At 35.6% G+C, this 25,894-nt stretch overlaps 4 protein-coding genes across 9 annotated transcripts; 2 read left to right on the forward strand and 2 right to left on the reverse strand.

Annotated features, from left to right (window-relative positions):
* The first annotated feature begins 619 nt into the window (after positions 1-619).
* Positions 620-4,804, forward strand: LOC144544372 (GPI transamidase component family protein / Gaa1-like family protein). 2 transcript variants are annotated; one of them, XM_078292875.1, is made up of 6 exons: positions 620-787; positions 1,083-1,174; positions 1,471-1,570; positions 1,844-2,636; positions 3,117-3,250; positions 3,738-4,804. In XM_078292875.1, the coding sequence occupies exons 1-6, from the start codon at positions 651-653 to the stop codon at positions 4,519-4,521; spliced, it is 2,040 nt and encodes a 679-aa protein (XP_078149001.1). In that variant the 5' UTR covers positions 620-650; the 3' UTR covers positions 4,522-4,804. The 2 variants fall into 2 exon arrangements, with proteins under 2 accessions (XP_078149001.1, XP_078149003.1); XM_078292877.1 differs by lacking the exons at positions 620-787; positions 1,083-1,174 and adding an exon at positions 1,284-1,396.
* An 866-nt stretch (positions 4,805-5,670) lies between these two features.
* Positions 5,671-9,975, reverse strand: LOC144544554 (uncharacterized). 4 transcript variants are annotated; one of them, XM_078293087.1, is made up of 12 exons: positions 9,874-9,975; positions 9,742-9,804; positions 9,210-9,386; positions 8,792-8,923; positions 8,454-8,593; positions 8,147-8,233; positions 7,952-8,059; positions 7,708-7,860; positions 7,524-7,625; positions 6,511-6,681; positions 6,124-6,203; positions 5,671-6,025 (listed from the first exon to the last, which is right to left on the reverse strand). In XM_078293087.1, exons 1-12 carry the CDS (start codon positions 9,893-9,895, stop codon positions 5,926-5,928), a joined length of 1,335 nt encoding a protein of 444 aa, XP_078149213.1. In that variant the 5' UTR covers positions 9,896-9,975; the 3' UTR covers positions 5,671-5,925. The 4 variants fall into 4 exon arrangements, 2 of the variants coding, with proteins under 2 accessions (XP_078149213.1, XP_078149212.1); XR_013508254.1 differs by adding an exon at positions 6,260-6,326 and having other exon boundaries at positions 5,980-6,025; positions 6,124-6,170; positions 9,742-9,975; XM_078293086.1 differs by having other exon boundaries at positions 9,742-9,975.
* Positions 9,976-14,375: 4,400 nt separating this feature from the next.
* LOC144544555 (uncharacterized) lies at positions 14,376-18,045 on the reverse strand. 2 transcript variants are annotated; one of them, XM_078293089.1, is made up of 12 exons: positions 17,974-18,045; positions 17,812-17,883; positions 17,239-17,409; positions 16,818-16,949; positions 16,382-16,521; positions 16,198-16,284; positions 15,856-15,984; positions 15,504-15,656; positions 15,275-15,376; positions 14,989-15,069; positions 14,641-14,720; positions 14,376-14,451 (listed from the first exon to the last, which is right to left on the reverse strand). In XM_078293089.1, the coding sequence occupies exons 1-12, from the start codon at positions 17,990-17,992 to the stop codon at positions 14,412-14,414; spliced, it is 1,206 nt and encodes a 401-aa protein (XP_078149215.1). In that variant the 5' UTR covers positions 17,993-18,045; the 3' UTR covers positions 14,376-14,411. The 2 variants fall into 2 exon arrangements, with proteins under 2 accessions (XP_078149215.1, XP_078149214.1); XM_078293088.1 differs by having other exon boundaries at positions 14,377-14,451; positions 14,989-15,159; positions 17,974-18,038.
* A 5,089-nt stretch (positions 18,046-23,134) lies between these two features.
* Positions 23,135-24,043, forward strand: LOC144544132 (uncharacterized). The gene has a single exon (XM_078292536.1). It carries the CDS (start codon positions 23,135-23,137, stop codon positions 24,041-24,043), a length of 909 nt encoding a protein of 302 aa, XP_078148662.1.
* Positions 24,044-25,894: the final 1,851 nt, after the last annotated feature.

Genomic DNA, 25,894 nt, shown 5'->3' on the forward strand with positions numbered 1-25,894 from the left:
TGATTTATTATATGAGATGTTTAAGAAATTATAATTATATTTAAATGTAAATAATTTCTCGAATACTTTGGAGTTGTGACCTATACCCGCTCTAGATCCGGAACCGCCCCATATCCGAACCGGACCCGATAATCCACAAACAAGTACGGGTATCTATCTACCCTGAACCGAAAGACTGGACCCGAAATATCTACGGGTAGATAGGTATCCAGATCCGGACCCGACCCGATTTGAAACAAATAAGTATATGGATCGAAATTTGGACCCGAACACTTTTAGGGTCCGGGTCCAAATATAATAGTACCCGGACCCGACCCGACCCGATAGCACCTCCAGATAAACCATATGATAGCTTGACGAAATGTAAATGATATTTTCCGAATGAACAAAATAATTGCCTATTAACTATCAAGGATTGCACGCAGTGACAAATGCTTTTCAGTGCTCCTTACGGCCCATTACGGCCCATTACGGTTACGGCCCATTATGCAGTGACAAATGCTTTTAAAAAAGCAGCAGCTACCGAATCAGGCCGAAGCAAAGTAAAATAAAAAATTCTGTAGGCCCATTACGGCCTTCTCTACATCAGCATCTCTCTTTTTCTACTGTTGCCTCTTGAAACCTCACTGTCGCAAAACAATCTGTCAGCCATGGAGGTGGATCAACAGGCGGAGGTCACGACGGAGGAGAAGGATCTTTCAATTGTGAAAGCAAAGACCACCACTTCCAGATCTCGGCTTATTGTTCGCCTTGGTGGGTTGCTCGTTTCCCACAGCACTCTCGTCTGGTATAACTCTCTCTCTCTCTTTCGCTCGCTCACTTCCTAGAGCTGTGTTACTGTGGTCTTCAACTTGATTTCTTAGCTTTGATGCATCTCATTTCGATTTTGAACACAAACTTGAACAATGTTGACTAGTTTGCCAATCAGATAAACAACTCTGCCCCGACTATGAAAATAAATCTAATTGCAAAACTAAAATGCTAGGGACTCAATTGGCAGACAATTATGTGGTGTTGATTAGGGATAAATGTGTTATGAAAAATATTCTTTTACTAAAACTGTTTTTTATGACAAATTTCAGTGTAATTTGCTGTGTAGCGGGTCTGATAGCGCTGGCTGTTCTCCCAGTATTGGCCAAGAACACCTACATCTCAGAGAATGCTCTGTTGCCAGGTTAGGCAGTTTTTTGTTAGGTTAAATGGCTTCCTTTCATTAATTCTTATTCTGTACTATTTAACAATCAACTGGTTAAAACTTAAATTCTAAGCCGGAACTAAGCCTTGACATCTGTCCATCATTCCAGCAAACACAAACTAGGTACCAAAAATCAACAGGAAATTGATTTCCTTTAGAATGGATTCAGATGCAAGGATTGATATTGCATTGTACATACAGGTATGGAAGACAACCAGCAAGGTTTTATACCCGAGACACTCTTTCTTAACCAATATAATTAATTTGGTTGACAGGTTCTGCCAATCCTGTCCTTTCATATCGAGATGTTACAGAAGCAAACAAATTAATTATGGACATTATAAGCGCTGCTGATGACAGAGTTGCAGCAGATATGTATGTCTTCTAGTTTTAAAGAATTTTCATCCTTTTTTAACACAATGCTTATGGTTGTAAAAGTGTTACCATGAAAGATAATACAGCATCTACTGGTAAACAATACATCAGTTTAACTTGTTGGCACTGGTGGTTGAGTACTATGCATTTTTTCATGATTGTTTTTTTTTTTTTCAAATGTAATTTGTTTCTGTTCTTTATCTGACCATTTGGTTTGTTCCTGAATAGGGAAATTCTCATTTTCTAATAGTTATTCATTATTAACTTTTGCAGGGAAATACCAGAAGTGATTGCAAAATACATGGAAACCGTAGGAGCCGAAACATACCACCACAAATTCTCCCAACCCAAGAATCAGTTCCATCCTCTTCATTTCTTCTCCTCTACTCCAAATCCCCCTCAGACCCAGGCCAACCTAAGCTATGGCACCAGTACTGTTGGCATAATTCGGGCACCACGCGGTGATGGCAAAGAGGCCATTGTTTTGGTCAGCCCTTACAATACTGGAGTGATTGGCACCTCAGCATCAGCTTCATCTCTAGGCCTTGCCTTTTCAGTTTTCTCACTACTAAGCCGTGCTACCTGGCTAGCAAAGGACATCATATGGGTTGCTTCAGACTCAAAGTTTGGGGACCACACGTCAGTATCTGCATGGCTGAACGATTACCATAACCCTAACTTTTTAGGTGAAGCTTCTACTAGCAGTATCTTCAAACGTGCTGGGACCATGGCTTGTGGTATTGTTTTTAAGGTGATTGAGAAAGAGAGGGAGAGACACGAGGATAGAGATGTGGTCACCATGTATGCTGAGGCATCAAATGGTCAAATGCCGAACTTGGACTTGTTAAATGTTGTGCATTATTTGGCTGTACATCGGCAGGGAATTAGGGTTAGGGTTGGCATGTTTGGTGGGTTGGTTAAGTCCCATCTGGTTAAGGTTTTGGGCGAGGTGATGCAACAGGTTGGAAGATTTGCAAGGAGTTTAAATCCTGATTGGCGGTTTGAAATGCCGAGTAATGAATATGTTGAAGGGGCTGCCACACTTGCAAGTTCTATATACTCTCAGGTGATAACTATTTATTTTTTTGTTATTTATTGAACATTAATAGTGTAACACTAAATGATGCTTAATAGTGTTACTCTAATTGCATTATTTTAATCTATTCTTGTTGCTTAATCCTCAGTTGACCCTAATCTTTGAGTAAACATTAATGACACACAATGTGTAAAAACAAAAGAAAGCTAAAAAGAAATGTAAAAGAACAACCAAATTTGAGATGAAGCTAGTACGGCCTTGAATGTACTGGTGCAGAATCCAACTATTATAGAACACAAAATCCAAGATGACTATCCTTAGTATCGTGATGGTAGATTGTAGTGCCATTACGCCCCTGTTGGACACTACTGTTTGACTTTTTATTCTTCTATATTACGAATTTTTGTTTTTTGGCAGTTCATTGTTTACTTAAGGCTACTGAATTTTGATATTTAGCCAACCAAATTGGCATTAAATAAGCTTCTTAAACAAATCTGTACTTTCTTTTAGGCTTTGGGAGTGCCAACAGGACCACATGGTGCCTTTCGTGATTACCAAGTTGATGCTGTAACTCTGGAGCTATCTCCAAGATACTCTTTGAAGAATGAAAATACTCGCTCGGCTTTTCTCCTAAAAGGCGGCAGGTTCTATTATTAATTGAATCCTTTTTATTTCTCTTTTCACTAGAAAGAAGAAAGCTTACAATGTCAAGTAGGGTTGATCAAGTATGACTCCTCAATTCGCCTCTCTTTCCTTTTTTCATGCTTTTGTTCGTAGTGGTATAAATGTGGGCATATTAGTGTACAATCTGGTAAAATGTAGTTTTAATTGCACAATTGAGGTTTCTCAAGGCTTAGTTAAACTAATTTTATTGGAGTTCAAACAATAGGCTTAATATGTTATAGGTTGGTAACTTTGTGAACCAACTTGAAAGTGGTTATCTGGTATAGTTCATTTAACTTCAAGAATCCCATAGCAGGTGTTTCAACTTTCAATAGCCCACAATTGCTATATAAACCCTAAAAATGTAAAAATATATAAATAGGTAGGAAAATTTCCTGCTAGGGAAGATGTCCTTGGGTTAAATCTTTGACTACCATTAAATAGCAGTATCTATTTATTCTATTGCAGGTTGATAGAAGGCACGGTACGATCAGTGAACAACCTCCTAGAGAAGTTTCATCAATCTTTCTTCCTCTACTTCCTAACCTCCCCAAACAAGTTTGTCTCTGTTGGTGTGTACATGATTCCCTTCACATTTCTTGTAGCACCACTTCCCATAATAGCTGCATCCCTATTCAACCTCACCTCTAACCGCAATCCATGGAGGTGGCTTCATACTGCAAAACCCATGCTTATAACACACACATGGTCTGTGGTTGTTACATTATTACCAATTTATATATCTAAAACTAATGATTTACCTTCGACCCAATGCATGCTTATATGGGCTGGGGGTTCACTACTAACCCTGATAATTTTGTATACTGTTTTTGGGTCGCCATATTCTAAAATGGTAGAATGGAGGCTTCTAAAGGCAGTCATGATAGCCTCAGTTTTTATCGGGCTTTGTCTTATGTCTATAATAAATTTTGCGACCGCACAAATTGGGGCTTTGTTTGTGATACCCATGTGCTTGTTTGCACGGCCTATCAGGGCTAAAGAGAACAGCTCTCTGATACGGGGGTTGGTTTTGACTTGCAATTTGGCCATGGCACTATTTGGTTTTCCAGTAACTGCACTTGTATTATTTCAAGGTGTATGTAACGGTTTTGGTACAGTGAATATCCTGGAGTTTTGGGATTGGATGAAGTTTTTGTGGGGGTGGAATAGTGCCACTTATCTTTACCTGCTTTTGGTACATTTACCGTGCTGGCTTTCATTTGTGCACATAATGTTTCACCCATGCCATTGAGGGAAGAGATATCAACTTAGGTAGTCTAGATGTGTAGTTCCATTTTTGAGAAATAGAATGACTACTGCAGAATAAACATCTTGATGGAGCTAATGCATCTATAGTATAGATTTTATGTAGATTTTGTGTAATTTTTTTTTTCTGTGGCATATTAGTTCATGTAGTGTATTTTTATTTTTGATGTGAAATTTTAGTAGGACCCGATAATGTTTTCCTGCTGTAGTTTATGTTTATAATGGTTTTCTCTTTTGTAGGTTTTATACACAAGTCAAAATAGTAGCTATGAGCCTACGAGTTCATGTAGACAACTGAAAACAAGGCCTCACTTCATCCAAAAACTTTGAATTGATTATCATAAAAAATTAAAATAGGCCATTCAATCAGTTGGGTAGATCCTATATTCAAATAAAAAAAAAAGGTGTCAAATCAATTCTTCTAATGCAACGATGATTGCAAATGTTAAACAAGTGATAATGGTTCTTAATGACTTCTAAACCTTTACAACTCAAAAGGATAAATTTTCAAAGACTAGGATTAACAAATTTGACATTGTTGGATGAGCAGAAGGGGCAAGCACCGAATGAATGGTAGAGCATGAAACTTAAATATCATTGTGTTTGGAAATATCTCAATGCGAGAATCTTAAGCTAGTTCAGATCAAAATTTCAAGAGAACTTATTATTTAGACCCAATAAATTGGAAGAGGGTCAGATTTTGAACAGGACAAATTACAGTTGTTTTGTCAGAGTTCAGTGCATTGCTGGAAGCTCCAATGACTTCAAATATTTTGTAGTTGTATTTAATTTCAATTTGCTAGAATGAGCATGGTTTATCCAACGTTCTCTTTGTTGCAGTATTAGAATTTGTACATGTCATATTGAGCATGATGGAGGATTATTAGTCTTTTCATATTAATTTAGTTAGATAGATTCAGTACATAAACTATTCAATGAGCAAGGCTAGTTTACTGGTTAAATCGACTGCATGAGAATACCCGTGTACTATAGGTTTCTGTTATGTACTTTAAACTATGTTGCATCTCATAACTGATAAGCCAGAACCTACATCTGTGGCAGAAGCAGAATATGCAAATATTAGCACAAATCCATTTTCCAATGCAAATGATAATTTGTAAATGTCACATGTAGTAATCCATAATTCATTCAGCGGTCTAACAGAAACAGAGGATTCAGACCCGCATTTAGTGGTACCCCTAAAAGCTCAGTAGTTCAAGAGAATAAACATAGCCTGGCACCAGCAAGCATATTTTCAAAGACAATAAGGTAATTTTTTAAGTAGTTCATAAACAAGTACTTAATAAAACATGCCCTTAACATGTTACCAAAAAAAAAAAGTTTCCTATCATCAAGATGCATGGTGAGTATATGGAGTTGCGGCATGAGATTATGCACTGTCAGAATTAGTTATGGAAAGAAATTCAAGAGCTTGTACAATGTTTGTGCCTGTAACGTGTGATTCATTAGTTTTTTGTTCCATTGTCTTCCTGCAAATTAATGAAAAAAAAAGGTTCAGTCAGTGCAATCTGAGTTGTATTGGAGCATTGTAAATAGAAAAATTGTAAAGAGAACGCTATGAATATACTGTAGTGCTTTCTGAATCTCTCTGTTTGCTGGATCCAAACTCAAGCCCTGTAGAAATGCCATGCAAGCATTTTCATGTTCCTGGAATTGAAAAGATAAACAATTTACCAAACATGTAATACAAAAGTAACTCCCACCTCTTTTTGCAGTCAAATTAAATGAATGGAGCCTCGAAAAGACCAGTTCTATCATCTGGTACTACACCTGAACAAACCAAACCCAAAATTTAACAAGACGGTAGAACAAAAGACATCATATTAAGAGCAGTAATAAGGCTGGATCAGATCACTGACACTGACAGACATTAACTTCAGACAAATTCCATATATATTGCCACCAACCACCGGTTGGGATACATAATGAAGAACATCTAGCAAATGTAACAAACCTTCAGACAACTAAAAGCAGAGCCAAGGCGGAGGTAGGATATGGGCCATTTAGGCCGGAGGCAGTAGCAGGTGTATGCATCAATTAAAGCATTGATCCCAAGGCGCAAGTGCAGCCAGCATAGGCATCTATTTGCATGTATGGTCACATCATTCGGGTCTTCTGACATTGCCTACTTACCCAAAAAAATTAATAAATCAATGAGCATTGTCACATAAAACTGCAAAACGTCAACAGATTATTTTGCACCCTTTTAAAAAAAAAGTATTTCAATGTACCCTCCTCTGTAGAAACATGAGAAGATATCATGCAAATTCCTCCTAATTTCAGAAGGTAATGCTCAAACAACCCCCTACCCCTCTCATTTCACGTGCATTATATTTCTAAACTCCTTTCAAAGGCACACCAGATACCTTTTTTTTTAAGGGTGGATGCCTTTTAAATGGGTTATTTTGCTTCATAAATACAAAAAAAGGCATGTTTATTATAACCTGGCAAACCTCTATTTTTATATGTCAATAGAATGATAAATACTGAGCCTATTGAATGTATGCAACACACTTTTCTTGCTTCTTTGGAACAAATGAGAGGAAAACCAGGGGCTGGGTTTCTAGTTAACTATTTTCTCTAAAACATTGTTAATAACCACATTCTCCTCTCATTTGTTTATTGCACTGGTAGAGCTCTTTCTGTAATAACAAAGGGCGGTATTAAAACTATGAGAGGGGTCTGAAGATATGCCGCAGTTCTTCAGAACTCAACAGTAGCATAACAGTCTGTAATATACAGGTTTGAGCAAAAAGAACCATATGTAAAAGAACCCTACCAGGAAAAAGAACCATAATGTGCCCAGCTTTTACATAATCCTCAATTCATTTTACATCTACCTGATGCTCAAACCACAGGAAACCCAAATTCTCAACGAAAAACAAAAAGCCCATTAGATGACCTCAAATACTTGACCACCAAATGGCAATTATAGTAACAAATTTCCAGTACATGGGAGGAACTTACATAGGTCCAGAGGAAGATTGACACCATGTATTCTTTTCGGCTCAGTGCACTGTCAGCTTTCCTTTTGAGTCTGTCAAGCCTCTTCTTTGATTGAAGCTCCTCCTAAATCACATGTGGAAATAAACTGTACTTAAGCATGTAACTTCAATAACTACGTAACAAACAGGCATGACAAATCCCTTACCTCTACTTGATAAATTGGAGATTCAACATGCCTAAACAAACCATAAATGCTCCAGTCTGACACAGTTGGTTTCGGAGAGGTTAATGGATAGAGCTTTTCTACCACCTCCCTTTTACCTCTAACTGCCGCAATTTCTATCGGCAATCTCCCATACTATAACAGAAAGGATGCAGTTTTCAGTTACAAAACCATTACAGGGACAGTAAAATGAAAAAAGAAAGAAATAAAAAAATTTGAAACCAACCTCATTAGGAATATTGGGGTCAGCACCAGCTTCCAGCAAATAATCCAACATCTTTGCTGAATCAAAGGCCCGTTCTAACAAAGGTACCTTGTTCACATCAGCACCAGCCTATGAAAATCATAAGGAATAAGTGTATTTAACTACAAGGATGTTAGCTAAGAAAAAAGAAAGAAAACAAATGAACATTCAATATACCTTTAGAAGAACCTCTACACATTTGGTCGAGTCATTAATCACAGCAATAAACAGAGGTGTAAAGAAGCCATCGCTGACCTGGTTGGGCTGGGAAGGTAAATAGACTACACTTAGGTTAAATTAAATTAAAAAATATGATAAGGACACGAGTAAACAAGTGAGTTACGACACAATTTTATTGTCAAATTCTCCTGAAGTTACATAATTTAATATGCTAGTTAAGAAACACTTACAGAATGCTCATGACCAAAATGCTCTATATGACAGTGTAAATAGTCATGATGTTAAAGAGAGAGAAGACTGTTACATCTGCATTGTGATCCAATAAAACCTTCATGCAGGAATCGTCAGCTTTACATGCGGCCAAAATGAGTGGAGTTCCTGCAATGTTCCTTGCCTCGATGGGACCTCCTCTAGAGAGAAGCAGATCCAATATCTCAGCGTAACCTGAAATTCAATTAAATTTAGAGAGAATAATTACTAAAGACATTTTAATCCCATGTAGATTTCCACACCTCCTACCACTTTGGTCAAATCTGCCAGTTAAGTTGATTAATCGAGACTCCTGATGAGCAGCACAATGCTTCTAACACAGTAGTTCTCTGTGTCAAAAACACAAACAGAAAGTAAAGAAAAGAGTTAAACCTTCAATGACAGCTGAATGGAGAGGAGTAAAGCCATCTTTGTCTCTTACATTTGGATTAGCGCCATGGTCAAGAAGGTACCTCACAGTGTTTATGTGCCCCCCATATGTGGCATGAAAAATAGGAGTTTTCCCTTGAGAAATAATATAAGAAATGAAGAAAGACACATGTCATTTGCATATGCTTGTACTTCTTTAAAAAAAAAAAATGCTGTCTGCGGCACAAGTTTGATGATATATGGTACAGTTACACTTGTCAACTGAACGAATGTTACTTGAGCTTTTAGGAGCTACATTAGCAGTTAACAATTTATATTCAAGCGTTGTACCGATACTGTAAACTCAATCATGTTCAATCGCCACATCTACACTTAACAGGAGACAAATAAAAATAAATTACAAAACTTATAGGTGTTGTACCATTATCAGGAACCTGATTGGAATCAAAACCTAACTTCTCAATTAGGTATTGGCAAATCTCTGTTCTTCCCTTAGCTGCAGCAATATGAAGAACTCCCAGACCATCTTTGCTCCCATGCCTTACACTAGCAATAGCCTGAGCTATTCTTCTGCCTTTGCCTAGCTTTTTAGCAGCAGCTGTACATTTTATTTATCAGCACAAAAATTAATTTCACAATTAAGACACCATAGTAATGAACTGTCACAATAAGGAAAATTTTGCCATCTTAACACTTCAAAATTAAAGCTTGCTATTTTAACAAACAGATAGCCTGCAAGACAAGCAATTGCAAGCTTCATTGTACTATAGAGTAAAAGATTATTGTTTTGTGTTCTAGTTCAGCATTAAATAGAGCAAGATGGAGAGCATTATTAAGTCTAAATTATTGCATTATACTCTAAGTAAACTTACATTTGAATCACAAAATGTAGGTAAAGTTTTTTCCAAAACTTAACCTTATGATTCATAATTTACCTATTTTAAATAACTTACTTTTGAGAGAACGGAGGTCCCCTGCATCAGCCGCTTGTAGAATCTTCATAGCCGCCTTCTTATCTGGGAATGTCGAGAACAAATTAGAAGGTGAGAGATTGGGATGGGGAGGGGGAACTTTTTGTGGTGTACCTGTTTTACTCGCAGACGCCATTGTTTCACTTGAGCATAAAGAAGCTTGAGCACAGAGAGGAAGAAGTCGACAAGTGAGCAAGAAGACAACGAGTGAATGAGTTTAAATGCGAGGTCCTGGACCCGGTGTATATTTCATGGACGTGGTTTAGCTAGGACACCATTGTACAACTAGACCAGTTCAAGAAAAAAAGACACTTCAATTAATACTGTTTTTTTTTTAAAGGAAAATAGTTTTTTTTTGTGAGTACGGCTGGCGTGCCAAGACAGGGTCTACAGATAAGACCAATGGACGTTTACACAAATTATTCTACGCAAGTATACGAACAGAACAGTTGTCATAAACTCATTGTTGGAGAGCACTGCACGAGAAATTCAGTGTATAGTTCCCATAAGAATTTTCAATTTGTCTTCTAGGCATCTTCATTGTTGGAGAGCACTGCACGAGAAATTCAGTATACAGTTTCCATAAGAATTTCCAATTTGTCTTCTAGACATCTTCAAAAGGTACTGGTGACAGGTGGTAGCATAACCCTAGTACCTAGGCGTGATCATTGAACTTTAACAGAAGTCCTTTTGCACAAAAGATTAATTTACTTTTGTTCCGAAAGTGATTTTCAAGAGATGGACATTTAAAAGATAAACGACAAACCCTCTTTCTTTAAAACGAAATTTCCGTATTATTTTTGTTTTTATTTGAATGTACGATATCTCAGAAACCTTTTTGCTTTTACAGTAGCTCTACACTCGATGCCAAAATGGATAAGAAACCTTTTTGCTTTTTAGTTTCGACACTTCGACTTCTACAGTGTACACATTACATGCAGACGTACAAATCTCTTTTTTTTTTTCTTTTTTTTTTTTGAATGCCATGTAGTAGCACAAATCTCTAATTTTCTTTATGCTAAATGTACATATTTATTATATGCTGTCATTTTTATAATGTAATTATGAGATTTTATCTAATTCGGTCGTTTCAAGACCAATGCGCTTGAAATAGATTTTTAGTAGGTTTTTAAGATTCATGATAGTTTAGGATCGAACAATTATGTGTCATAGTTATGGCATCATTGCATTCATGACAGCAGATGGAAAGGCCGAATTTTTTTAATAATAGAAAATAAATAAATAAAATATTGAAATAGAGGATCGGTTTTGAGTTTTATTGAGATATAGGTAGACCGGAATTATTTATCCCGTTCAAGAGACGGGACTAATTATCCCGTCCGGCTTAATAACACGTTAATAACCAAATTTAGCGGAGAGGAGAAAAAAAATGAGAACGGTATCATTATTCCCGTTCAGGTAAAAAAAAAATGGGACGGTGAGATAATTCCTGTCCGCGATTACAACATCATCTGTGCAATTTCATAGAAAAAGGCTTTAATTTTTTTGTTTGGTTGCATGGGGAAGGAATTCCTTTGGTATAATAATATTTTAACTGATAATTTAAAGAATTCTCACCTTAGTTGTTGAGTAATTGGTCTAGATTCTTAATACAGGTTCAGACTTGTCACTTGTTTTTTTCGTCTGTTGCATGTGCAGAACGGTTGATATTGGTGTTAACAAAATAGGGCAGCAGGGTCTAATTACACGCCGATTTTTTTATTAATAGAAAATAAAATAATAAGATATCGAAAAAGATATAAATTTTGGATTTTGTCGAAAAATAAATAGAACGGGTTTAATAAATCCGTCCAGCAGGACGGGTCTAAGTATCAATTAATTTAATAATGACGCTAATCAAATTTAGCGGAAAGGAAAAAAAAAAACAGAAAAACCCGGACGGTACAAGCAGACCCGTCTGGAGTAAAAGAAAAAAGAAAAAAGAAAATCCCGGATGGTATAATATAACTCGTCCGGCGTTAAAAAAATTTATTATGAAATGTTTTGGTGTGATCTTCCGAGAAGGAAAAAGTAAGAGAGAAAAATAAAAAAAATTTGCTGTTTGTCGTAGTGTATTGTTAAACAAATGACTTTCTAGTCTGACCTAGTATATAGTAATTAGGTTTGGAGCAGTGAAATATAGACCGGTGAAGAACTCTAATTTTATGCAATAACTTATCTTCACAATTCACATGTCAAGCTGTCTTTATTTTTTAGTTTTTATTTTTGTGCAATTTTAGTCAGATGATCAATGTTGCAATACTCACAAACCCAGAGCTCACTGATCAGGTTGATTTTCTTTTGATGAATTTATACCGCTTTGTTTGCTTTTTATTTTTTAATTGGTTGCCCTACAAAATGTGAAAATATCATGGATGCCTCAAAGCAAGAAATGTCATGGTGTACCATAAAGCAGAGTACTAACTACCTGTGTCTGTAGAAAACATGAAATTGTCTTCATTGTTTTTTCCAATTGACTTTTCTTAGTATGTGACCTTGGCAAGTATTCAAAAAAAAATAAAAAGACTTTTCTTAGTATGTATGTGCATATTTTTAGAATGGAGAAAGAAAAGAATAATAAATGAATTAGCGGGGAAGTTTAGTTGGGGTCTGATATGTTGCATGTATTATAGAATTTTTTTGAAGTTGTATTTTTATATTAATATCGGGATTCAAATTCCAGCATTTGTTAGCTATGTAACCAAGAAATTTTTAACGCCGACGGGTTATATTATACCGTTCGGGATTTTCTGTTTTTTTTATTATTTTTACTCCGGATGGGTCTGCTTGTACCGTCCGGGTATTTTTGTTTTTTTTTCCCTTTCCGCTGAGTTTGATTAGCGTCGTCATTAAATTAATTGATACTTAGATCCGGACTGGATAATTAGACCCGTCCCTCTGGACGGGTTTATCAAACCCGTTCTACTTATTTTTCGACAAAACCCAAAATCTATACCCTTTTTTGATATTTTATTATTTTATTTTCTATAAATAAAAAATCGGTAATTACACAACCCAACTATTTCTTTTAATATTTTACCCAGACGGGTTTGGTTATACCGTCCGTATTTTTTTATTTTTTTTAACTGGACGAGTCTGATTATACCGTCCGCCTTTTTTTTTTCTTTTTTTTTACACGGCTAAGCTGCTTAAGAGTTAGGTTATTAGCTATATAAACCGGACGGGATATTTAGTCCCATCCCTTGGACATGATAGTTTGTCCCAGTTTACCTATATCTCGAAAAAACTCAGAAACGATCCCCTATTTCGATATTTTATTTATTTATTTTCTATTATTAAAAAATTCGGGATGGAAAAGCTCCACCCATTACAACTGGTTTTGACAAAAACAATTGTTTGACCTTTATATAGATAAATTAGAATCAAAATTAAAGAAATATAAATATATTTTCTGTAAATTTAGATAGGTTGTGCATTGAATTTTAATATATATAATTTAGAGACGCTTGATGAATGATAAAGAATCTAACCCGTTAATTTTTCTAAATACTAAATCAATAATTTAATTACTAATTGTTGTATTAAATTTGATATGCAACTAATGTTTAACAATTTTTGGAAAGAGAAAAAACAATGACTGGGCATGGCCAGGAATTGAGCCTCTTTGTAAAGTGGTGGTCACAAATAACAGTATATATCAGAAATGTGTCAATACCGTGGAGCTCAAAAATTAGAGCTGAATCTTGCAACTGATCGTCTCATATAACAAAACACCACTGTCTAATTTGGGTAGGCCAAGTTAAAACTATCATTTGGCATTTTCTCTTTTTAAACCATGAAAACGGCCACCAAGAATAACTATCACTTGACATTATTTTGAATAATACAAGTGGTCATATATATAGTAGCCAGTGGGTTATATATGTGTGTTTGTATTTAAACTAGGTATTGGTGATTTTTTTTTCATTTTGCTTTGAAAAAGGAGAATTAAGCTATTATTATGGCATGATGGAATTGAGGACGGGGGAATTCGATCCTAAATTAAATAAGCGTTATTTATAGTTTGTATCGTTCAAAAATAATCAGACTTCTAAATTAATTTGAAACTTAGAAGAAACTTTTTTCTATTTTTGGCGAAAGCACCTTTAATTTGCAGCAGCTGGTAATGTTTATGATATACGAGTATACGACTTCCTATTACTTTGTTAAATGTCCTATATATCCTAATAAAGTCCACAACACATACAAGAAAATCACTGTTGTCTCTATTCTGTAATTCTTAGGTTGGTATCCTCATCTACCTATTCTGAAATAAAGGAAGACATGTTGACAGTATTGACCAATGTATATTTTCCCAGGCGCACACAAAGAGGCCCCAATTTCATCAATTTTGACCAATGCATATTCCCTGTATGTGCTGAACCAATTACTGTACGATATATTTGTAAGATGCGACCATAATTTTGAAATACAAGTATTTCAAGGAACATGCAATGAGAATTAGTACCACACACGACAAGGAAACTAATACAGGGATCCATATAATAAAACAAGCATCAAACAAAATAAATACTTATATAATCTTGCTTCATACATCACTAAACAAGTTTATACTTCTACCTTCATCAGAGGTAACATAACAAAAGGTGACTCCAAATATTAGCAAATCCAACTCTCTTTTCACCAAATACCTACACAGCATTAGATTTCTTCATGCAATCCAAGGCCTCCCTACAAATTTAATGTCACAACAGAAACATGTCAAATCTTTTGGCAAGGATTGCATACTAGGCTTGTCTATTGGTGAAAAATAACCAATTCTTTCTTCTTCATTTCTAATCAAAGCAAAAGATGAAAATCCAAAATACCCACAGTTCACACTCTAGAAAACCTCAATTAAAAAAAGGAAGCAATACTTACAATAGAGCCTTCTCCATATCCTTGTTGGCAGGATCTAATTTAAAGCCATCCAAAAGTACCTGAGAAGCTTCTTCATATTTCTTCCAACACCAAAAAAAAATGAAAATAAAATACCATAAATACGACAAAGAATTTCCTATAGTACACCACAGTAAAAGAGGACCAGCACTGCTATTGTAATTGTATGTATTCTATGTTAGGACCAGCGCTGCTATTGTAATTGTATGTATTCTATGTTACAGGTCCCTCTGGACAAATTTCTAGTGATAAGACAATATCAAAGCCATAACAAGTAATAAGACCAAGTAGAAAACACAAAGCAATCATAATTTTTTATATTAAATCAACCTTTAGTAACATGAAAGCAGCACCAACACGGTAGTAGGCTTTGGGCCAGTTCGGCCTTAAGCCTTGAGCCATCTGAGCTTCCTGTAAAGCAAAATCCCCTTCCACCAGACGAAGCCAACACAAACTCCGATTTGCATATATTGTTGCATCTGTTGGTGCTATCTCCCTTGCCTACAACAAGGGAAAGTGGAAACAACACCCTATTAAGAAGTCCGTAGATTTGAGAGCGTTAAATATCAATTGACAAAAAAATATCAAATATAGAACTTTCAAATAGCAAACTTACTGCAGTATAAAAGTTTATGGCTGCTAAATACTCCTTTTTCCTAAATGCTTGTTCACCTTTAACTTTCAATTCAACAAACTTCTTCTTTCTCCTAATTTCATGCTAAAGCATACAAAATAATGAAATGAGACATCTAAAATAAATCAGGATATAGCACAGGGAAACAACACATAATTGGCATGACTTCATGAAATAATGAAATTGACCTCATTTAAAATGGATCACCAACCTTTTTCTTAAAAGCTGGAGACATTACATAATTCATAATTCCTTCAACAGTCCAGTTTGGCACAGTAGGAAGCTGAGATGTCAAAGGAAGAAGCATTTCAACAAATCTCTTTTCACCGCACTCAGCTGCAATTTCTATTGGCAACATTCCATACTACAACAATAAAATATATCATCAAAAAAGAAGTCGCATTACTTTCAGAATACAAAGTTTGAAAGAATGTTATTACAAGAAAAACATAACTGTTGATATATTACTTGATCTAGCCTGCGAAGAAAATATCGATATGTAAATTTTCTATACAAGGCATGACCATTCAGTTTTAATAACAAATTGATAACAAGAAACTCACTTCGTTGAGCTCCAATTCACAGGGAATATTGGGGTTAGCCCCAGCTTCCAACAAGCACTTCACTGTCTCAGCTGAATGTACACTAATTGCAATTGCTAAAGGACAATACAAGTTTACGTCTGCACCGGCCTATTAGTTATAAACACAATAAAAACTATCAAGGAAAAGGAGCAATAGTGAGTCCACAACAATAAAAACTCTTCGACAAGTGATTATTAAGGTAACCATTTCTAACACGAAAATGCTGGCTACACCGTTTTAAGCTTCATTAGAAATTCCTACAAACTGGGTTTGTGCCCAACAACTCAAAAAATGGTTTATTACAAAGAAAAGAAGTCATACTTTACACAAAAGCTTGGCGCAATCCAAAGAGTTACCAAAGATAGACATGAGAAGTGGAGTAAAGAATTCATAACTGACTTTGTTTATCTGGAAAAAAAAAAATTCATTAGAAGAAATATTAATTAAAAAATTAAATTTCACCTATATATTAGTTTTGTACTGGAAGATAATTTAACCAAATTACATCAGCATTGTGCTCCAGTAAGATCTTCACAGCTTTTTTGAAGCCATTGCGTGCAGCAACATGAAGAGGTGTTCCACGGTAACTTTCAGGATCCACAGGAACTTCTTTGGAGAGCAAGAACTGAACAGACTTGCCATGTCCTGGAGGCGAAACACAAAAAATAGAAGTTAAACATAAATACTAAAAATAATATAATCTGTCATCAACAAGTTTAGTAATTAATCTATACTAGATCGAAATTCAAAATTTGGAAAGAAATTTTATGACAAAAGTGGAAATTCATTTTTCTCCATATACCAAGACAACCCAATCAATCCATTATTTTTGTTTGAAGGTTGATGGGCGTTTAACCCATCAATCCATTCTTATAACTTTCTTTCTACTTTCCCTATTGTGCGCATGAACAAAAGAGGGAGAGAAAATGTATGAAACAGACCCCATTGTGCTGCATTGTGCAGAGGCGTCTCGCCTTTTCTATCAGTGCATGTAGGATCAGCTCCACAATTACAGAGATAAATCAGAGTGCCAGTTTTCCCTTCCCGGGCTGCATAGATAAGTGGTGTTTTACCTGCAATATATTCATTAATTAAAATTTTATTTTATTTCAGTTTCCGGAAGATCTTTTTCATGGTGACCACATAATTAGAACTTGAACACTATTTCCATGTCATACTAGCGGTTTGTGTGAAATAGCATGTATCAGAAAGCATTGCTTGTAGAAACAATAACCTATCCAAGGCAAATAATTTAGCAATATCTCATATTGCTTCAGAATTTACCAAAAGTAACCATAAATTAAAAAAAAGGACAAAATAGAATGGAGCTTAGGAATTAAAAAAATAATAATAAATCAAAACCTTCATCAGACCGAAAATCTGGATCAAAACCCAACTCCTCGATCAAGTAACGACAGATATCTGTTCTCCCGTAAGATGCTGCAATATGAAAAACACCTAACCCATCAGCATCCTTTGTTATTTCCATTGTTTTTCTTATCCCATCCCCTTTGTCTAATATCTCTGCGATTTCTGCACATTCGAAACAAAGAAAAAAAAAAAAGGCCAAACAGAACCCTGGTGAAATGGAACAATTACTTTATTTTGAAAAAAAAAAGTAGCATACTGTCCAAAACACAACCCCCCCCCCCCCCCCCCCCAACTCTCTCTCTCTCTCTTAGAAATTCCTCTTTCTCATTCTCTCTCTCTCTAAACCCTAAACCCTACAACAAACACAGACACACACAACGCACGCAGACTTCACCACATGCATGCCCAAATTCCTCTCCTTCCCACACTTCTTCTTTTGGTAAAGATGCATAACACCGATGAGGGAGGGTTATTTGAGTATTAGTTACCAAAACAGTTGCGCAAAAAAGATAACCTATGTTATTTTTGTAATTTTTATTTATTGAAAAACAAAATTGAAAATACTCTTGAGAACTGAAAGTTGCCCCAACGCAGCAGCATCCAAAAGCGTGATTTGCAACTCTTCTCGACTTACGCCTGAAATTAGAAGAAAACAACACCATACTCAGATAAAAACAAAAAAAAAAACAAAAACAAAAAAAAAGGAGAGGAAGGGGACAGTCGTACCTAAGAAATTTCGCGCCATTGGATTGAAGAAGATTGAGGGGGTTCAATGGGTAACGGGAGCAGGGGGGAACGAAATATAAGGTAGAAGAAAGTATATTTTATGGAGTATGTTTAAGAAGCCCAGAGAATTCCAGAGAATTCGATTGGGATATGTTTCGAAGTTGCCATTTTCTAAGTTCATTCACTTTGAAATAGGGGCACAAGCGAGTCGTGTTTGAGTCGGTCGATAATTTATTGTATTTTTAATTTTGATTCTATCTCTAATTTTGTTTGTCTACTAGATTAAACTAGAAAACTTTAATCGAAGTCAATCTGAATAATTGTAAGCACGAGAAATTTTACCTAATAAAAAAGCTCTAATTATCTAAGTGAAATTCTGGATTAAGTTTGAAATAAACAAGTCACGCGAATCATCAATTATATATTGAATTAATTTTTTCATATATCCTTAAAACTTTCCCAATTTTTTAAACGTTTACTCTTTATTATATCTAATAAGATATCTCAATTCTATTTGCTCTTTTCTATCTGTCCACAAAATTTATGATCTATTGTTTATGAGACTTAAATTTATTATTCACAATAATATTCTTAATACTTCTCTATCTTCTTTCACTCTCTTTCACGCTTCTTTTATATTGTTTTATGATTTTATGATTTTTAAAATGTAAAGGTGAAAATACAGATTTAAATAAATTGAACTTTTATTTGAATATAAATAAAATACAAAATAGCTTATGTTGACGATTTTGATTGATGATTTTTTTTTAAAATTTGAGGTGAGTCATCTGCTAGGTTAAAGAGAAAAAAAATAATTATTGAGTTTATTAATAACTTTTGATTTACTTTTTCTTTGATCTTTTTTATTTACGAAAATATATAATAGAATATTTGCTACTAAAGTTTGCATTATTAGTATGGATAACAATTAACTACTAAAGTTTGCATTATTAATAGAATATTTAGAACACTGATCGTACGAGCAAATTCTCGATTCTAGCTTTTCCTGACACAATGTTATATAAATTTTCATTATTTTTGCAGAGTAAGATAGAAGAAATGCGTATCCTCTGAGGCAGTGTTATAAAATGCAGTTTTCATGCGGTATGCGGAAGGTCGCCGCATACCGCATATACGGTATACGCAGGGCCGGCCCTGGTGCTGGGCAGCCAGGGCGACCGCCCCGGGCCCCAAGATTTATGGGGCCCCAAAAGAAATAAAAATATTTTGCATATATTAAAAAAAAATAATCTGTATATATTAAAAATAAATAAAATATTAGGGCCCAAACTTTGAATATTCAAAAGGTTCAAACTTTTATATAAATAGGTATGATCTATTGACATATAAAAAAAAATTGTGTATATCAGTATTGTAAATAACGGTATGCGCTTGTCGAACGAACGGGATACTGTCAAGTGATTAATCGGTATGCGGCCGATTAATCAGAATTATGCAGACAATTATGTATTTTCATTAAAATTATGTGTATATATTCATAATTTATTTAAAAAAAAATTTATTTAACTCATCAAACTTATCAAATAAACTTAATTTAACTTAGTTCTATTATTATAACATGAAACTACGCTTAACAATACACACACACTTTACATGTGTAAGTAACACATTTATTTAATTAAAAAATAAATTCGAGAATTAAGCATTTTCAAACACTAACAATATATTATTTGAAAGACATGAAACATTCTAACATAAAATCACTAAAGTTAGTTTGTAATAACAACTTAATTTAATATATGAACATGATGTACTAATTGAAAAAATTACATCAGTAAGTAAGAAAAATATATGGTATATATATAATAGAGGAATTAATCAATTAATTCAAAATAAGTAAGAAGAAAAAACATATATAAAAAAATTGAATGTATAGCCAAGCACAAATAAAATTGCAATACATGTTTATGAAACTTATTATCACATACTTACAGAAAAAAAAAACAATGTAAAAATAATCACTGGAATAAACAAAAATAAATGGGAATAAACGGAAAAAAAACGGACGATCAAACGAGAATAAACAAAATAATTGAGAATAATAGGCCAATTAATCGAAACTATTTACTAATAGACCTCCGATAAGTGTATTCATAACTGTTTGACAGCCATTAACAATTAAACAGGCATATAATAGGCCGTTAAGCCTTTTTTTACAACACGGGTACATATAAAGGGTCCAAAAATTTCTCCCGCCCCAGGCCCCAAAATCTTCAAGACCGGCCCTAGATATACGGCTGTATATGCGGATTTTTATACGGATTTTAAAATAAAAATTCATATATATTTGAAAGCATAATCTCACAACAAGAATAAGAATACACATGTTTGTAAAACTATTTTATATCCATTATTCTCTAATATAAAAACAACATACATATATAATAATACACAATAACAAGATCATATGCGGATCACTTGCGGTTCATATGCGGATCATATACGGTTCATATGCGGATCATATGAACTCATATGCGGTATATGCGGTTCATATGCGGATCATTTGCGGTTCATATGCGGGTCATATGCGGGTCATATGCGGTTCATATGCGGATCATATGCGGTTCATATGCGGATCATATGCGGTATGCGGTCAAAAATTATGCGGCCGCATATGCGGAACCACATATTAATTTTCTATGCGATTTGAAACCACATACGCATATGCGGCCGCATAAACCGCATTTTGTTACACTGCTCTGAGGTATCTCATATTTTGCGCGGGGCAGTATTTTTTGAGCTTTGAGATTCGTGCAGAAGTATTTGAACAGTTGTGATTTTCCATAAAGTCACGCAAAATTTGAGATATCTCAGAGGATGCGAATTCAGATGGAAGTGACATCCCAGCATGATTATACCTGAAGTGAAGCCTCTACTCTACCAGTGTAGCTCTGCGGCCTAATTAATATTTAATACCTGTAAATATGAGGCGCACGTCATAATTCTTGGTAGCGTTGAATGTTGTGCCAATGTCCCATTTTATCCAGGATTTTTTTCAGAAACCATAATTAAAAAAATAATTTTTAGGGAACCAATAAGATTACTTTTTTTTTTTCAAAAACCATAAGAACCGTGGGAACCTCACGGTCTGGCATTTTTTTTTCCAGACCGTGTGCTTCTCACGGTCTTGGAAATTTGGTTTTTTTTTTTTTTTTTTTGATTTCTTCACACCTGCACGAAAATTGTCACAGAAGATCCGCAATTTTTTTTTTTTGATTTCTAGACCGTGTGATTCCCACGGTCCACCTAAATTGAAATCAAGACCGTGGGAACCCCACGGTCCGGTCCCTATTTGTTTCCTTGGCACGATTACCTCCTACTTCTTCCTTGTCGAGTCAGTGCATCTCTTCCCCACTTTTTTCATCTTCTCTCTTTTTTCTTTCTTCCTTCCTTCCTTCAGTTTAATTTTTTTTTTGTACTCTCATAATTAGTGTGTTTATTTTTTTTAATTACATAAGTTTATATATTTTTGAAAGAGGAACAAAAAGAGCTTCAGATCTACAAATTTCGTTAGGTATGTATTTGATTCTTTTATTTTTGATAAATAATATGCAATTATGAATAAATGAGTAGAATAAATTGCTTATGTAGGTTTCTTTAGTGTAATTGTAGTAATTGTTGGATGATTTATTTATTTGCATGTTTTATGTAGATGCATGGTTTATGTGCATGTAGTTTTTTTTAGTGTATATGCATGTAGTTTTTTTTAGTGTAGATGAATGTAGTAATTTTTGGATTATTTATTTATGATTTATGTAGTAATTGTAGTATAAATAAATGGTTTATGTATAATTTTTTCTTTTTGTAGTATAAGTAATTGTAGTAAGTTTATTTTTTCAATGACGATCATATTTTAGGTTGTAAAATTGAAAATGATATCGATTATTGATTATGAATTTTTTTTGTTCAGATAATGTCTCAAGTGATAATAAATGTTTATTATGGACGCGAAATTTCAGACGCACCGACCTGCACATTTCCTGTTACTAATTCAACCAGTCTTCATGAGCTAAGAAAACATATATATGTTAGCATTCATTTGCTCCCTAGTCAGTTCGATCTGACAATCAAGGCTCGTTTGAACACGGCACCACCTGGCTCAGTAGAAAAATACCAGTTATTTAGCGTAGACGAGGAAACGATATGGCACATGATGCTTGAATATGCCACTCCGGTACTGAATTTTAAACTTCTTGATTTAGTGGTTGAGTCAGTACCAGTTGATAGTCATACCAATTATGACCCATATCCGGGTAGTGTACCTGGAAGTAGTAGAGACACAACGGTGTCTGATTCACCAATATATTATGATGACCCACCCGAAATACCGATATTGGATGATTTGGTAACTCGTTTTAACGAGATGAATAATAATACTAGCTCAGACACAAACTCTAGCTCAGACACAAACTCTGACCTTGGTGGCTCAGCTGTCGGGGAAGATGATATGGCTGAAATGGAGGATCAAATTAGAATGCAAGATGTAATGAAGGAGTGGGTAAATTCTATTCCCTTTATTAATCGAGGATTGCAGCATCCTTTTCCGGCATTTAATGACGATGTGCCGATGCCGTATAAGGATGAAGCATTTTTTGGTTATCCACCCAGAATTGACGGTCAATTTTCAGTGGGACAGATGTTTGACTCCAAAGCCGATCTTAAATCCCAGTTGGGTGCATTTGCCCTAAATAATAACTTAGAATTACAACAACAATATACCAATCGTACTGGTTATGTAGTTATATGTAGAGCAGAGGGGTGTCCATGGAGGGTGTACGCAAAAACCACTGAGACGGGAAATTGGACAATTGCAACAAACCCAGACGAGCACAATTGTTACAGTATTGCTTGTAAAGTAGACAGTCGTCAGCTGACTGCCAGGATGATTGCGGATGTAATCAGACCTGGTCTAAAGGAGGATCTGGAGATGTCAATTAAAGCATGTCGATTTGCAGTTAGAAATATATACAAAATGGTCGAGCCTTCATACAACAAGATTTGGAGAGGGAGGGAGTTGGCTATTGCTGATTTATTTGGTTCTTGAGAAAAAGCCTACGAACTGCTACCTTCCTTGCTCGGTGCAATCCAGATGTCTACCCCAGGAACAAAATACGTAATTGAGCACGAACCATCTACAAAAATGGGCATCCGTATTTTCACCCGTGTGGCATGGGCTTTCGGTCCATGCATTGAATCCTGGCCATATCTCCGACCAGTTATAAGTGTAGATGCTGGACACCTATCCGGCAGGTATAAAGGGAAATTATTCATGGCATGCGCTTATGATGCAGAACAACAATTATTACCAATTGCGTTCGGAATTGCGGATGAGGAGAGTTCATCCAATTGGGGCTGGTTTATGCAATTTGTACGTGAAAATGTTGTCGGTCCTGGTCGGATATGCGTTATATCAGACCAGCATGCTGCAATCCGTTCAGTGTTTGATAGACCTGATTTAGGGTGGTGTGAGGAAAGGGGTGAAGCAGTTCATCGATTATGTTCTCAACATATTGCGTCAAATGTTTACAAGTTGTGCAAGGACCAAATTATCAAAAAAATATTCAAGAAATTTGTGTGTAAGATGAAACCTTGGAGGTTTTATGAGGGTATGGATTTGATAAAAGGCAGGAGTATTACTACTCATCAGTATGTCATGTGGTGTGGCAAACGGTTGCAAAATCTCGAAGAAGAGCCTTTGCAACTCCATAAGTGGGCACAATGTCATGACGGAGGCCTGAATAGGTGGGGTATAATGACTACAAACGGATCAGAATCCTTGAACAACGTATTTCGAGTGGCTCACCAGCTGCCTGTAACAGCAATAGTTGAGCGCACATTTTACAAAGTTGTGGATTGGTATGTGAAAAGAGGTAAGGTCGCTCAACAGTGGGTTCAAAGAGGAATGAGATTTTCAGACAACATTTTATCAGTTTTACAATATCGGACTTCAAAAGGATTAAAGCATGAAGTGATACCAATGGGGCCCAACGTTTTTGAGGTCGTAGTTCATAATGGAGTCGTCAGAACGGTATGTCAGCTATTTACTTAAATTATCAGTTTAAATTTATAAATGGTAACATGTAATTATTTTAATTTATTGATTGTAGGGAGTGAAGGGGGATATGAAGTATGAAGTTAGATTTTCATTTGGAGAGGGGGGGATGCCTGTTTGTCAGTGTCAAAAACCGCAATTTACTGGCATTCCTTGCGACCATGTCCTAGCGGTGTGTTGCAAGTTACGTCTAAAGTCGACGAATTATGTAAGCCACTATTATAGCGTTGAAAAATATGTCAACACATGGAGAGGTAATTTTTTCGGCTTTGGTAACGCCCACAATTGGCCATTTGAAGCTGGAGCACCCACAATCAGGCCAGACCCAAACAAAATTAATAAGGGTAGGAGGAAGCACAAGAGAATTCCAAATTGTATGGATGATATGGAAGCTCGAATTAGGTCTCGTAGTTCAGTACATCGTCCAGGGGGATCAAATAGAACAAGAACTTCAGGTTGGAATTTACATAGTGAATAAGTGAATATTTTAATTATTTGGGAAACATGTAAACAATTTTCTGTTATTATTTCTTAGGAGCAACTGGTGGAAGACGAAAAAGCGTATCTGGTCCACGTCCAGAGGCATCCCCTATGTATGCAGAGGCAACTGCTACACATGGTTCACGAAGAAGCGTATCCGGTAGCCGTCCATCTGGTAGCCAAGCAGAGGCATCCGGTAGCCGTCCATCTGGTAGCCAAGCAGAGGCATCCGGTAGCCGTCCATCTGGTAGCCGTTGGAGTAGAATATTTAGACGTGGTAAAAAGTGAAAAAATCTGTAGCTGTTCTGACCTTTGCCCATTAATCATTAAAACTGTACTTATCTGTAATATTTTTGTATAGAGAACTTATGTTTTCTGGAAACTAGACTTCCATACCTTTAATTTGGTATAAAGTATGTCAAAATCCATGTAGCCGTTTGCTCTAAATCGAACTTTTAATCTGGTCAAAAGCTGGGACTTCGAAGTGAAAAAATCTGTAGCTGTTCTGACCTTTGCCCATTAATCATTAAAACTGTACTTATCTGTAATATTTTTGTATAGAGAACTTATGTTTTCTGGAAACTAGACTTCCATACCTTTAATTTGGTATAAAGTATGTCAAAATCCATGTAGCCGTTTGCTCTAAATCGAACTTTTAATCTGGTCAAAAGCTGGGACTTCGAAGTTTTCAAGTGTTACACTAAGCATAACTAAGCTAAATAAAATAAATAAGTTAAACATAAACTAAATAAACTAAACAAGATAAATAACAAAACATACACTAAACAAGCTAAACGACTATACTAAGTCTTCGTCTTCATTTCCATGTTCTCTGTCCCTAGCATGTCTGAATTTCGAGTGGCTATATCTGTTGGGTGGTTTTTTTTTCCGTCGAGGAGGATTTGCCATTGATGGACCGGCACCACCATCTCCTAGGCCACCACTCTCTCCTAGGGTATGCCCTTCTATCCTAATGGACCTCATCGACTGGAAAATGTCAGACATATCACCATACATGCTGGTCTGAGGAACTTCGACCCGTGGTTCCATCGGAAATTGGTCCGGAAAATCAGTGCTGATATCGATATTTCTTATATCAACTGGAAGTTCTGCCTGCTCGAGCATGGCTCTGAACAGTGCCACCTGCCCGAGATTGGATAGGACATCGCGACAATTTTCAAGCATCATAAGTCCAAAGGCCTTCTGTCCAGGCGTCTTTACCATGCTAATTCCTTTTGCGGTCTGTTTCAACTGGCGGAACCTCTACAAGAAAATGAAATATTTAAAAGATAATTGGTGTGGTACAATAAAATAAAAATAAGCTATTAAAAAAACTCATGTACTTACCAAACGAGCTTGAATCATGGC

Source organism: Carex rostrata, chromosome 26, assembly GCF_964058835.1.
Source record: "Carex rostrata chromosome 26, lpCarRost1.2, whole genome shotgun sequence".
Lineage (NCBI taxonomy): Eukaryota > Viridiplantae > Streptophyta > Magnoliopsida > Poales > Cyperaceae > Carex > Carex rostrata.

Coding starts and splice junctions, on each gene's coding strand:
- LOC144544372 (XM_078292875.1), top strand. CDS start 651: ATGGAGGTGGATCAACAGGCGGAGGTCACGACGGAGGAGAAGGATCTT. Junction 1,571..1,843: donor GACAGAGTTGCAGCAGATAT/GTATGTCTTCTA, acceptor TAACTTTTGCAG/GGAAATACCAGAAGTGATTG. Junction 3,251..3,737: donor TTTCTCCTAAAAGGCGGCAG/GTTCTATTATTA, acceptor ATTCTATTGCAG/GTTGATAGAAGGCACGGTAC.
- LOC144544554 (XM_078293086.1), bottom strand. CDS start 9,895: ATGGCGTCTGCGAGTAAAACAGGTACACCACAAAAAGTTCCCCCTCCC. Junction 8,924..9,209: donor CAATCAGGTTCCTGATAATG/GTACAACACCTA, acceptor TTATTTCTCAAG/GGAAAACTCCTATTTTTCAT. Junction 6,026..6,123: donor GAGATTCAGAAAGCACTACA/GTATATTCATAG, acceptor ATTAATTTGCAG/GAAGACAATGGAACAAAAAA.
- LOC144544555 (XM_078293088.1), bottom strand. Junction 15,657..15,855: donor GTGAATTGGAGCTCAACGAA/GTGAGTTTCTTG, acceptor TTATTGTTGTAG/TATGGAATGTTGCCAATAGA. Junction 14,721..14,988: donor CTGCTTTCATGTTACTAAAG/GTTGATTTAATA, acceptor TGGTGTTGGAAG/AAATATGAAGAAGCTTCTCA.
- LOC144544132 (XM_078292536.1), top strand. CDS start 23,135: ATGGGCATCCGTATTTTCACCCGTGTGGCATGGGCTTTCGGTCCATGC.